This window comes from Mytilus californianus, unplaced genomic scaffold, assembly GCF_021869535.1.
Source record: "Mytilus californianus isolate M0D057914Y unplaced genomic scaffold, xbMytCali1.0.p SCAF_7, whole genome shotgun sequence".
In the NCBI taxonomy this organism is placed as follows: Eukaryota; Metazoa; Mollusca; class Bivalvia; order Mytilida; family Mytilidae; genus Mytilus; species Mytilus californianus.
In genome coordinates, this window is record NW_026262723.1 from 42,595,725 (window position 1) to 42,610,925 (window position 15,201).

Here is a 15,201-nt window from a genome sequence, read left to right on the forward strand (position 1 = left end):
TTATTTAATAACCAAAGCACTGGTCTTTGAACACTGGGTCATGTAAGAAGTACAGGCTGACTTGACTGCCTTTTATACACTAAACTCTGTAGTTGTTTATCTTAACACTGAAGAGTGTCTGAGTTGTCGTTCAGTCAATGTTGTCCCTGCTGCCAATTTGGATCTTCTTGAGCATGCGTAAGGTCCTTTAACGTTCGCATTGGAGTGTGAAATAGTGAGCATTTCTTTGCCGAGTTGAAAATTAATCAAATATTTTATCGGCATCAAAACCTTCGATCGATGTTTGCCTGGGTCATATGGAAAATTGAACCCCTTGAAAATTAAACCAGGATGAAAATCAAGTAAGGAAAATTCAATCCAGGGTCAATTTTTCATAGCGGGAAATTGACCCCCCCCCCTTTTGAAAACCGAACCCCTGTATTTCCTTTAAATGAATGTACATTAGGTTTAGCAATATAACTATTAGAACATACAGGGAGTTCATGTTTACATGGTAGGGGGTTCAATGTTCAATGTTCAATGGCTGAGTAAAAATGTTTAGAAATATTTTCTAACATGTTTTTCCTACCAAGTTCTCATTAATGCATTACTACTGTATATAACGTAGCTGAATTAGATATTTCAATTTGAAAATATGAGGATTTTAGAGGAAGTTGAGTTGATAAAAACTGACAAAAGCAAACGAAAGACTAAATCAACCAATGCAACAAATGGAAAACAAGTCATATTCCTGGCTTTGAACAGTCATTTTCCATCAATTAAAACTGGTTTTACAGCTAGCATAACTAAGAAAACACTGTTGAAGTGAACCTCTTGGCAAATGAATTGCAGCGATTTGTCAATGAAACAAATCTTGTACAGCACAGAATTTAAAGCAATCAAAAGCTAGGCTCTCATCAGATTACACACAGATCAAGAACAACTGAGACAAACACTTTTGCCAATAACGCATGAAAGATGGTTTCATTTTTTCTGAAACATATAGGACGCCTGAATACAGATAAAACAATAAAGATAATGTGCATTAATTTGGGTGGTTTGTTTACGTTGTCTTTTCTTAAATTTTTATGACTTTTTGAATGAAATAACGTGTAATTAAAGTTACTTACTAACGAAAATAATAATTCTTCCCAGCAATTTAAATATTTCGTATGAATTAATGTTGTAAAGCTTTCAAAACACTCGATTCTCGCTAAGAAATAAGTAAACAAACCAACACGTGTTTTATTAAAAGAGTTATCTTTTCTTGTTTTTCGTAGGCGTTCCTCACCTCCAACATAGGAGATCGAGGAAATTAGAGTTATCTTTTCTTGTTTTTCGTTACGTCACGACGAGATTCAATATGGCTGAACAAAATAGGCGGAGAATGTATACAAATGGGAATAATTAGATAATAGTGTTAAGGAAATGAATATTCAAACATAAATAGGTACGTCATATCCTAGAAAATTGTCTAACGAAACGAACTATATATATTGACAAGCTTTGCATGGACAATAATCAATAAATTTTTGGGAAATAAGTGCGACCTGAACCTGGGTCGCAATTCCGAACGTTTTGAAATAGGAAAAATCCGTAGCTCTATGGTCCGCAAATAGTCAAAAAATAACATGAGGACCTAAGAGCTACGGTTCCGCAGCTAGGTTGCTGTAAGCAACAATGTATCTAGAATTAATGTACAGTATGCATAGAACTAGAATGTACAAAACCATACTTCCTTCGATTAAAATCTTTTGGTTGCTAGGCAAATTGCATATTACTAGGTAGTTGCTTAACAAAGATCTGTTGTCAAGCTATCACTTTAGTCAGATATATGTATTAAAATATGTTTGTGGTCAAACATGCATTTCAGCTCTATGTGTAAAGAAAAACTTAACAAGTCTGAATTACAATGGTTGCTCAGCATATGCAGTTGCAAAAAATATATGTTGACGGTATGCAGTTGCTAAGCACAAACATGTAGTAATGCTATTAGAAAAAAAAAAGATACCAAATTCATTTAATATCGAACTTAATTATCCTGAGTGTCAAGCGTTGCATACAAACTAAGATATAAACTGTTTTTGATAAATTGACGAAAATCTTCCCCTTTGGTAGAAATTGCTTAGGTAGTTCGTATGGTCCATGGGAAGCCCAACATTTATAATATGACAAATGAACATCTGCACTAGGTTCTGATTGATATGTTTTTAATTTTCACATTTTCAGGTAAAAGATTATTCTCAGTGAAACTAACATACTAAATTGTATCATTATAACAAGCAAATATGGTTATTAAAGATATCAATATGGGATTTAATATGACTTACTATTATATGAAAGTATTTTCTATGTCTTTAAATGTATAACATTGTTTTTCAAAAGTCCCTTTGTGTAGTAACTAGGCAGTGTGTTTGCTAGATTGCTACTATGCACTTTTTGAAATGCAAGACTCAACCATAATATATATTGAAGCGTTTGGAAACCTTTAATTTTAATCGATTCGCATGTCTTTTCCAGCAGAAAATGCATGAAAGTTGGACCTTTTAGTGATTTCTATAAAACCCATTGCTAGGCAACCAAAATTTCACCTAAATACAAAATTTTTAACATTTTGTAAAGTCTCTTTGCATAGACCAATGATGAAATGACTATAACATTTTTTGAAGGGGGCTAAAAATGACAATTATCATACCTTGTCCTTTTGATCATGAGACTGTTGTAGTCGCACGTAGAAGATGGAGTTTATTCGATTGATTTAATTTGAAAACAATGGACTGTAAATGTGAAGGAACGCCGTACATGTTCAATTATGAAGCTTATAAATCATGGACTGTGTATTGAAACCAGAAGCTCTCAAGAGCACAAAGTGGTTACCTGGAAAAATGCACTTTAGGTCTAAGAAACTTTGACAAAAATTACCCCATGGATAGATCGTCTAATGTTGACTACTGATCATGCCGGTAAGTTTGTAATTTGTATTGATCCGTTTTCAAGCCAATACTTGAACAGCCAAATCAGACATTTCTAGGGCCACCAGTAGCTGTCCTATTTTGCTTAACATTTGTAGACAGTTAAATTAGTCATGCTTATCATTTTTGCAATCAACATTTATCATTTATTTTCGACTTTTTTTTTAAATAATAGGCAAACAAGAAAAAAAACTTGACATTTTAGGTACACAACTATAATTGGAGCCCCAATTTTACTACAAACATAGTAAGCAGGTAGAACTTGTCATGTGATCATTTTTGCAATTTACATATATCAGCTATCTAAGACAAAACTGTGGGTTTGATGATAAAAGCACCAAATTTGGCATGGTAGGAGCTCTTGGTGTTATAAACAATATAAGCTATGGACCCACCTTGCAATTTTAAAATGGCGATCTTTTTCAAGATGGCCGTCATAAAATATCAAAATCAACATATTTCACTTATAAAAGGTCAAAATTAACTTAATATAAAAATCAACAACATTCACTTAAAGAAGGTTACAAAGTGGTTTGTTTTGAAGTTTCTTCGATTAAACTTAGTGCCCATAATAATTAATAAGTGTATGCCGCATTTATATAGTAAAGCCAAACATCAAAAGATTTGTAAGGAAAGAATAGAAAATCGTAACTAAGGTACCATTCTTGCAGAACAGTAGTCTACAACAAGGGATCACGTATAGACTGGCGTTATTTCAATATTTAAGCTAGCATAACTAGAAAGTATTCTTTTAAACTCAGTTTTCCATGTAATCAACTGGAAGAGGACATTGTAATGATTTAAAAATTGCAGTAATCTCAGGCTTTCTAGGCCATTAACAAGGCAGGTGCCTGCTTCTTCTGTTTAGTGATTATTTTGGTGTTGCAATGAAGCAAGCAAGCGCAACAATCTGCTTGTATGACAACAATACTTGTAAAAGCTGAACATGCAGGTAGTACAAAAAGACATGATGTAGGCAAAAGTGTTTTCAACAGTCATTCAAAACATTAATTGATAATCGTTTGGCCAAATATTCAGATGCAATCGAGTTATGCCGTTGAGGTACATACGACACAATTCATTTCAAAGATACTTCTGTTTTATTTCTCTATTCTTCTTTAACATTACATTTAATTAAACTAAAACCATCTCATAATGTATGTAGGCCTTCTACTGAATACTTGGACCAGGAAAGGAGATACTAAATGACAAAATGTACAGTTTACGTTTGTCGTTGATGAATGATCCAATTATCCATATATCTACAGTATTAGAAGATTTAATTTAGGAAACATTCAACATTGAATATGTACATTGTTCCTCCAGCGAAACCTTGTGATTTTACAATAACAGCCGTGGACAATATTGATAACAACACAATTTTCAACTACGACTAAAGAATCGCTACAAAGTACGACAATTTCAATATTACGGCATTTTCTTAATCTAATTTTGCAAATTCGTCATAAACTTTTTTGTGGAATATATGTATTTCCCTTATAATCTCTTTAACCAATATATTATGCGCCAGCACAACTGTTCATATTATGGCTATAACATAGTATATATATTACTTTAGAATAAGATGTATCCTCAATACTAATCAAATATAATCATGCGTTTCATACTTGCATCTAATAAAAACCGTTTTATGGGAGATGTATTCTGTAAACTGTCTAACCAGAAATACATGTATGCCAACCTTGTATTACTAGTCAATTGTTCAACTATATCATCACATGGTATAAATAAGTTAAAAAAATGATAACAGAGATGGCTTGAAGCAGATAATATTGAAAACATTTAATATATCTGGACAGCATTCAACTCATGTGAAGACAAGACAAATGGTCATCCGTCTTTATATATCATGCACTCCTCATTGGCTAATGTATCAGGTCTTCATATAGAAATTGGATCTCTGAAACCTTATGTGATTGGTAAGAAAAAAATATCAAGGAAACATAGTATTTAATAAATGGCAGATTCTTTTTAGATGCTTTCATGCATCATGAGCAGTACATTACCATGAGGTTACAGTAGGTGTACTTCTCATTCTTAAGAAAAGATCATAACATAATTTTACTGAAGAACGTGTCCCTGGTGAGAACTTTGTAACAGTCCAAGAATGGAATAGTAAAGGGGAAATTGACAGTTTACTTAACCACAACTTGTTTGTAACATTAAAGATTGGTTTGTATCATTAAAGATTGAAATGGACATTTTGATGTGAGATCATTAAGATAATGTTTCTGCTAGGTGTATAAAGATTCCATAATACTGCTTATTCATTGATTCTTTGTATTTTCTATCAAAATTATGGTTTCCAGTACCCGTGCACGATATTATTCCATTTAACTCTTCTGGCCTTTTACGCAGAGTGCTATTTGGAGTGAATACAGATGGCATATACCTTATTGGACATTTATCACAAAGGTATCAGCATTTTGTAATGAGGTAATACAATATGATTGACAGATATAAAACGGATGTCACGGTAGATAAAATGCGCCAGGACAATGATGTTATGTAGGTCATGTTTAAAATGTTGTGGGTAGTGGGGTAAACAATGAATTGGCTGTCCTTATGAAACATTTTGAAAACTGCTTAGAAAATATGTTGTTGTTTAGACCGATGAAGAAATAGATGGCAAAGGTACTTAGGCATTCAAAAATTATCAGTAAAATCAAACCAGATACGAACATGGATAAAAAACGCAAAAAAATAATAACACAAATCACTACACAAAAATAAAAAATTGACCAACACCAACCCCAATAAAAACCGGGGGTGATTTCATGGGCTCAAGAAGGGTCAGCACTTCCTGTTCAACAAGTGACATTTACATAGGTGCACTTGTTGAAATAGATTGATGAACCATATCAAGTAATTAGCCATATATCATATAATAGTTGATTCATAAATTCCTTTTTCTAACCCTTAACATCACAAAAGATAAGACATGCAGAAACCATTGGTACATGTAAATTATCTAAAACTTGACCGAATGAGAACGTTTAAAATGAAATAAGGTTTTCCATGCTTGTACGATGGATAAACAAGATTTCACTGGTTGGCAACACAGAAATTGATAAATAAAGAGCAAATAACACAACGTTGAAAGCATAAACAACACGAGTCCTCTTTTATCAAAACTAGGGGTCAACGCAGGTGTTCGGAATGGTGTGTAGTTTCAGGACAACTGATAGCACTTGTGATGTAACTCATCGACAGTAGAAATTCGGTGATTAATCGCATTTATTTATCATCCTGATGTTACCACAAACGTTGATAAAGAAAGGATTGTGGCAAGGAGAAGTGGAACATATCCATTATCATTTGTGACTCAGATGGTACTTAACGGTCATACAAATTCTGATGGCGTCCTCAAAATTGTTCAAATGTATCCATTTTATTGGATCTTTGATTAAATTGTCCTGTAAGCAGCATCATTGTATCATGAAAACGCAATCGATAGAATATTGTATGAACTGTAAAGTTGAATTCGATGAAAGAAATAAATATCAACAAAGTCTTGTCTCAGTTTTGTTCATTTTCACTTTTTGGCGGATATTTTGAAGAAAAAATCGATGACTACTATAACGTCATTACTTACTAGAAACGTTGGATTACATTTTATATGTTTTTAAAAGATTTGGTTTGAATATTATTTGATTTAATTTATACATGGTTGCAAAATTTGGACTGATTGGCAGACATCTTGAAAATGGCCGCCATCTTGAATTTTTCAGAGTGGATCCATAGCTTAAATTAAATACCAAATATATGTCTACAATTGTGGAAAGTGTCATGCTTTTATCATCAAACACACAATTCTATTAAAAAAATGAACGAATCAGCTAGACTATAAGGCAGTGATGTCGTTCCATATCGGTCCATTAGTAACACAAATGAATTACGTCCAGCAACAAAAATAGTTATGATATAAATATGATATAATAAATATTCTTTGTTCTTGGTTACGAAGTTCATTTACAGATAAATTAATTATAATTGTTGGTAAAATAATGATGACAAATGTACTTTCTCGGAAAGGAAATACAAAATTTCTATCAAGTAAAACTTACACAGTGGTGGTATCAGAATTTTAAAACGTTTGTACAATTTGAGGTGTCCAGAGACATCACCATAACATATAATAAATAAGAATTATTATGGACACAGTAAGGGAAACGCACGTGTGTGGTAAGTAAAAATACCAAAAAGTATAAAAATGTTACAACACAAGTTATTTTTTAAGTTAGAACACTAATATCAATTGAAACAAAGGCAATCTTATATCTCGGAGCGACCTAGCTCTGTGATTGCAATCATCTTATACTCATAATTGATATAGAAAAAAATATCATAAAGAAGTGATCTACCAAAAAATTAAGAAATCATTAAATACTTATATTAGGGTAACCAGGTAACTAACCTTTAATTGCTTTACCATTTGTGTAGAAAATTCTCCCAGTGGATCTGGATTAAACCTGATCACAATCTTTCTTAGTTTTTGAAAGATGGCAGCCACTATTGCTTATGTTTTTTGTCCATCACGCAGCACGCTGGAAGGAACATAGAAATACCGGGCATCTGTCTGTCAGTCTAATCTGTAGCGCTCTCACATGTAAAATTCTTGCAAGATTTTTAAGAAATGTATCCCAATAGGTTTACATCAGCACCTTGGAAATATTAATAAAATAGGAAACTGTATTGTAAGCAATCTTACATGCTGTACAATTCTCAGATTATTATGAAATTTATATCAAAGTTTTTTATCAGCAATGTCTGAGACAAGTTCCAAAATCGGTACAGATAAACTGTTTTCAAAAGAGTTATGCTTCTTGTTAATATTAATCATATGGAAAGTTGCATGGTAACGTGTACAATTGCCAGATTTCTATAAAATTGATATTGAAGGTTTATATTAGCAATGTCTCTGATGATTTCAAAAATCACTGCAGACCAATAATTTTTGCAAGTTTTAAAAAATAACATTTTTTTCTTAGTTATTGCCCTTTGAAATATAAAATATCTTCCGCCTGTATAATTCTTTATTCAAATTTATATCAAAATTGTCTCAGACAATTTCAAATCAGTGGCGATCAACTATTTTTGAAAATTTTAAAGAACAAACATTTTTTAAGTTGTTGACCTGTCAACCTCTGAAAGTGGAAATGCTGGTCAGGAGCTATGTAAAAAATATCAGGTCGTAACAAGTACACACTTTTTTCAACTGAATTTTATATTAGTTTTTCATATTCACTTGATTCATTGTTTTATTTAATAATTTTAAAATATCACTAACAGCATACTTATGACACATTGTTGCAACTTACACTAGTTTGAATATTCTAGTAATTCATCAAATCATTAATTCAATACCTTTCATTTATTGTGACAATTTCAGATTCATAATTAAGAGGTTTTGATAAAATTGAGGGTTTCTATCTATACAGTTACAGCCAAGAGGTGTTCCCCTTAATGTTTGGAGAAATTAATATAAAGTTTTTAAAGATCCATGACAGTTTTAATTTTTACAGGACTTTAGGCGTTTATGTCATTTACGAATACTGGTGGAGAATGTATTTTTATAACTAGATGGTATTTTCACCTGATTCCCAGGTGCTCCTATATATTAGACGAGGAATATACTGAAAAATAAGAAGAAATGCAGCTTTGTCCTGTCATTTTAATAACATGGATTATTGAGGGGGGAAGGGGGGAGGGGGGGGGGGGGGGGAGGATTTAGGAGCACGTTTACGTTTTTAAGTCATAAAAAAGAGATATTTAATGGTTTAATTCAGATTTGGGATTACTTTTACGAACATTTAATTTAAAATTATAAGATTAATAATGTTTAAAAGCGGATTTACTCATGCACTTGTCATAAATTATCAATTTTTTCGCCTAACACAATTTTAAGAATGTCTTGGCTATTTCCTTTAAAATTGACACCTCTGTATGCTATAATGAAATAATTAGTAGGTTAGTGACTTGTACATCAATGGGGTGACAAACTCCTGTTATTTAACAACCTTGAACAGAAAATAAGTTCAAATTTAACGTCACATTTTTATTTCGGAGGAAAAATTTTAAAATAAGAACTGATACTGAAATATCGGGTGAGCCGGTTAATTCCGGGGTCACAACTGGAAAATATTGGTCAGTTCAACTTCATCATCAGAAAAGTGCATTGTTGAGCATCCTGATTACATAATATCAGTCTGCAAAATGACCGAAATGACTTCGGAAAATTTCCAGATCCTTGGACTCAGTTGACAGGTATGGTAATTGCCCTTGGACATATGACATATATGTGCAACGCTGGGGACATTAAAACTCTGTTCTTTATATCAAAATTATGCATAATTTTTGCAATGTTTTTGATTCAGAACCATGGTAGCTAATTGTTTTATTATATTTCACGTTAAAATGCCAGATTTTGATTGGCTAATATGAGTGAGATAAATTTACTCTCCCATGGCTAAGCACAATTTTTTAAATGTCATCCTCTCGTGCCGACCAATCAAAATAGAAAAAAATCGATTATTCTAAGAACAATGAATTGAATTTGTATCAATTATTTTAATGATGATGCTCAAATTATATGTTTTAGCCTCATAACTTTCTCATCGGAACGTTGTTATGTACAAGACGTCACAGTTAATTACTTTCAATTTATAATTTAAAAAACAATAATGAAAGAACATTCAGTACAATAAATAAAATAACACATAGCTGAGAGGGTGATAGAGCCGATTGTTACCCCTCGAATAAACATTGTCAACATTGGACTCGGTTCATAATGTTTTATCGGGGACACAGTCTGCTCTACCACCCTTTAAGCTGTGTATTATTTATATATAATAGCTGTTTTCCTTTGTAACTTAGACAGGGAGAGACGAGCAATACTTGTACTTTTGTGTCAAAAAGCATTTGTGATGAAATTTTGAGTTTTTCTTTGCTTTTTTAGATACTTCTTGTGAAATGATTCGTCAGCCAAACAAATCTGGAAAGGATTCTCAATGGGGTGAAGACCCAAGGCAAATATCTATTGAAGCCTGTGAGCAGTATTGTCTTGACAGTCATAATTGTAAAAGTATTCATTTTGAAAGCAGGTTTTGTTTTATATATAATCAGACAACACTGCTAGACGATAAAGACGGAACAGTTTATTCAACGAAACAATGTTGTAATACTCAGTGTAAGTATGTTTGGTCTTAGTAAATCAAATCAAATAAGAATTTTCATATGCCAAATTTATGGTTTTACATATAAGGTAATTGATATACTTCTAGTTTCAGAGGAGAATTAAATGACAGAGCCTCAAGTGAGATAATTATAAATTTGTATGTATTTGTGTCAAGAAGTAGAAGTAAGGTCACATCGGAAAAAGCTGCAATGACCCTTTTTCCAACTGTAGGAAGTTGTTGAAATTTTTCTGGCAAATCCAGGGCCAAATGATTAGCCGTGCCTGGATTTAAAAGTGTCATGATTAATACATATGGAAATGTGGTTTGCGACAACTATCCACCAAAGTCCTAATTATGTGCATGTAAGTAACAAAAGGTTACCGTACAGCATTTAACAATGAGAACAACCTAATTCGCCATGCTGTATAGTCAGCTTGAAAAGAGTCTTTCATTACAAAATGTGAAACAATTCAAACAAGAAAACCAACTGCATTGTTTAAGACAAACAATAAACAAATGACAAAAATGACAGACTATCATGTTATGAAAATTCATTAGAAAGTTGGGACACCTGGTGAATATGTGTATACATCTCGTCATGGTCAAATTCTCTTTTATTCATTGCATGTGTTGAATCTTTGGCCTTATGTTTAATACCTAACAGGTAGTTATGTCTAAAATTCATGAAGTTCCAAACTGTAACAGTGTTATGTCTCAGATACTATATTAACCTTTAGTGTTGGGTTATCAGTATAATAGAATCCATTTATACTGCTCTTCAGAACATTTGGTGACACCCTCTAAGTATAAAAGGATGTATTTATACTGCTCTTCAGAATATTTGGTGAACCTCTCAGTATAAAAAGAATGCATTTATACTGCTCTTCAGAACATTTGGTGACACTCTCTTAGTTGATAGCATGCATTCATTTTGCTCTTTGGACCTTTGGTGACATCCTCTCAGTATACTAGGATGTATTTATACTGCTCTTCAGAACCTTAGGTGACCCTCTAGGATTTTTCTGGTTCCACTCCAGAGCTGTTGCATTAACTCCCATAAATTTGACGGGAAATATAAGATTCTCATGTTTTATGTTTTATTCAGTGGCTTGTCAATTTTTAGCTCACCTGTGCATTGTTTTTCATCATCAACTTTTTCAAAGATCTTCTCCTTAAACAAATGAACCAATTTCAAACCAAACTTGGTTTAAATGATCCTTAGGGTTTATAGTATGAGATTTATGATTTTGTGTCTCGACTGCGACGCGGCGACTACGATCCGGTGACGGTGTTAAATATTTGTATGAAGCTTTATATTTCAAAAAGTTACCTGGATGATTCGTAACTTGTATAAAGATGCCTTATGTTACCAAGTTTCCGTCTGTCATATGTCCATTGTCCTTGACCTCATTTTCATGATTTAAAGACTGCTTGAAACCAAATTTCTATTTTTTGGTCAAGTGAAATACCTTATTATGAGAATAACTATATTTGGTATATGGGTTCCTTGCAATAACATTGAGAATGGAATACAATGTCTACATGTCCGTCAGGTAGGGTTCACCTAACCTCGACCTCATTTCATGGATCAATGATCAAGATTAAATTTACGTGGTAAAGTCCGTATCTTAGAAAGCATAAGTATTATGTCAACTATATTTGATGTATGAAATGATTAAAATATGTACATGTCCGAATTTTAGGTTTTATCTGACCTTGATTTAAATTTCACGGTTCATTGGACAATGTTTTTGTTTCGTGATTTGGTCTTTTTCTCAGAAATTATAAGAAATACATTTACATCTGAAAAAAATGAATGAGAATCAAAAGAAAAATCACAAAAATACCGAACTCCGAGGAAAATTCAAAACGGAAAGTCACTAATCAAATGGCAAAATCAAAAGCTCAAACACATCAAACGAATGGATAACAACTGTCATATTCCTGACTTGGTACAGGCATTTTCTAATGTAGAACATGGTGGATTAATCCTGGTTTTATAGCTAGCAACAATGGGTGCGTCGGCATCGCAAAAAGTAATTGTTTCATGCTATGTATTCATCATCCGTCATTGGAATTTAGTCATGTGAAATATGTCAAGACAGGTCTTAGCACAAAATCGTTAAATCTTAAATATGTATGTTGTTATATCTGGTGTATTTTATGATGGAATGAGTGTGAATCGTCGCATAGTAAGACTTTGGGACCGTAAACAGGAAATTAGTTTCTACGATTTTCTATTTAATAGAAAAAGGATACTTTCATAAGTATATAAAAAAGATGAAAATAGACGAAGCCGATGTTTCAATTGAGCATAATAAAAAGGGATTTAGAGCGTGGAAAAAATCAAAAGTTTTGATATTGTTTCAAAATTTATAATGATGATGAAGATTTAGTATTAGATTGCTAGGATTTTTTAAGAATCCAATTGATTGGTACTGGTAGGGTATATCTCTTAACAATATTTTCCAATCCATATTTGGCTGCAAAATCAAATCTTTGAATTCTAAAATTAAACTTATTGAGCTTGCTATATATAAATCGTTCTTCAGAGGGATTGTTTCTGAACTTTAGGGTATCCAGTTTAAAAGAGTATACAGATATGTCATTCTGTATGTTAAGAAAGAACAGCTCTATTGTATTTCAAAATTTATCATTCATAAAACATGTAAGTAGGACTCGAAATTAGCAATGAATTTCAAATTATATTTTTTGCATATTACACAATTTTGTCGTTTTACTGCTTTGACAACAACATGGTGTGGGCAATACTGTCCTTGTTCGATTCACGTATTTCTACAACACGTAGTAAAGGAAAGAATTTTGGGGAATTACGCAAAAGCTTAAAACAGACCTACCATAAAAGACTTATCACCGGGTTTGTACTTGCATGTGAAACACGATAGATGCCACATATGGAGCAGGATATGTTTATCCTTCCGGGGTAGTTGAGATCTTCCCCGGTTTTGGGTGGAGTTCTTGTTGTTCTGAATGATCCTATGAATATATGTATATATATCTGCCCAAAAAATGTTTTCAACTTTCCTACCTACCAATGATCATGAACAACATGACTAAAAATAAGGCATTAAGAAAGAATGACAGTAGTAGTCAACTATCTTTTAAACCATTTGAATGAAAGAAAAATTGACAAATATAGCAACGCAAATGTCAACATTACCATACTTCACATATCTATCAAATTGATAAGACGCCTGTACAGTTATTATTGCCCCCAAATGCCACTTTCAATCACAACAGTGTCAACACAAATTACTTTTAGGAGTCAAGTCTTCATGATACGTTTTATTATATTTTATTTTATCTTTAAAACTGTAATAGATAGAAAGCAACTTTCTTCTGTTTTGGATTCATGATCTTTTTTATTAATTGTTATTAGCTTTCAACTAGCTTTCAGTATCTTCAAGTACTCTTATATCGGGTCTTTGTGTCTTTATTGTCTTTGTTTTTTGTTTTCGTGGGATACTTGGGCACCGACAAAGAGTTTAACCCCACCACATGCGGTATATACCCGTTCCAAGTCAGAAGCTATTCATTCAGTATGTCGGTTGTTGCTGTAAATCATATTTGTATTTGCTTCTGTTGTTTTGTGCATATTTCAGGCCGTTAGTTTTCTCGTTTGATTTGATTTTACATCTTGTAATGCTGGAGACTTTTATAGCTTGTTATGCTGTATTTGTTTGGTCATTATTGAAGGCCAGACAGTGACATAGTGTTGCTATTATATACGTCATTTGGCTTTTTGGTGGAAAATTGTCTCGTTGGCAATCATACCACATATCTTTATTTCATATCACTAAATGTTTGTAGTGAAGGATCTCCAACAATTCTACTATTACTAAAAGGGTTTTACTATCTGTTGATTTTTAATATAAATCATTTCGTCTCAGTGGTTAAAAAATACACGAGTGTAAATTTGAATCAGGCTATATAGAAAATTAGTAAAATCTACAATGTCATCTAGATTGTACAAACATCATCGCACGTCAAATGCCAAACAAAATGGCATAAAGACAAAGCACACAAGCAAAAATGAAAGACAAGAATACAAAAAACAAATGACCATGCACGATAACACAATGGCGGGATGTATAACTACCGAGCTAAACCAAAAGGATATTAACAAAAATGGACTAAACAGTAAAGGTTAATAAATTACAAAGACAAATAAAAGAACACTTTAACAAGTAATTAAGATGATAAACAAAACAACGTCAGTACGTATAATCTATACTTCAAGACAATCATGTATTATTTGTGAAGTTGATACTGAATATTTATCAACAAGGTCTTGGTATCTTCCGATGAACTTTTTTAGAAAAAGGACGATACGTTCTTTGACATAGCCCTGGTTCATCAACTTTATAGAAAACCTTATTAAATACGTGCGACATTTATCACGCATTTATAAACGAGTTCGTCAATACAATGTGTAATTCAATCCATCCTTTAGTTGATGATTCTACTGATTACCAAACAGGAGTAGGATTTAAAAACAAGAAATAGATTGCTATTATTGATGAAAATTATTAGCTTTATATCAGAATGGGCTGATTTAATATTACACAATACAATTTGTATTACCAAATTGTTTTATTTCTCATGCATGATTTTGATTACTTGATGTCGGCAAAAGTGTTTGCAAAATATTCCATCATGCATTATTAGGTAACTAAATTCTACTACTGGTACATAACCATGATAAGTGTTAATAAATAGAAAAAATAGGCACTTTTTTATAAACTGAAGTAATTTTTTTTAACTGTACACATATATTCATAGTCTGTACGAAGAATTCAGGGATTCAAATTTCTGACACGAGCAGTCAAAATTCAATAAAAAGAAGATTTGTTCTCGAAAACAATGTAACTGCTAATCTGTTTTGCTAATATTTGAAGCATAATAATCCTCCACCAAATGATAGATTTCCAATACTGTTTCATCATTTGAAAAGAAAACAGAAAAAATACAAACCTTCTAAAAAGTAAAATAACAAAAATATCCAGCTCCATGGAAAATTCAAAACAGAA

General features: G+C 32.3%; 1 protein-coding gene across 10 annotated transcripts in view; it reads left to right on the forward strand.

Moving 5' to 3' along the window:
* Positions 1–15,201, forward strand: part of LOC127709457 (uncharacterized) — a 378,921-nt gene that overhangs the window by 80,257 nt on the left and 283,463 nt on the right. For all 10 annotated transcript variants that reach the window (XM_052215024.1, XM_052215025.1, XM_052215026.1 and 7 more), the window contains exon 23: positions 9,931–10,161. In XM_052215024.1, the coding sequence (XP_052070984.1) occupies positions 9,931–10,161 (231 nt within the window). The remainder of the gene's footprint in view (positions 1–9,930; positions 10,162–15,201) is intronic.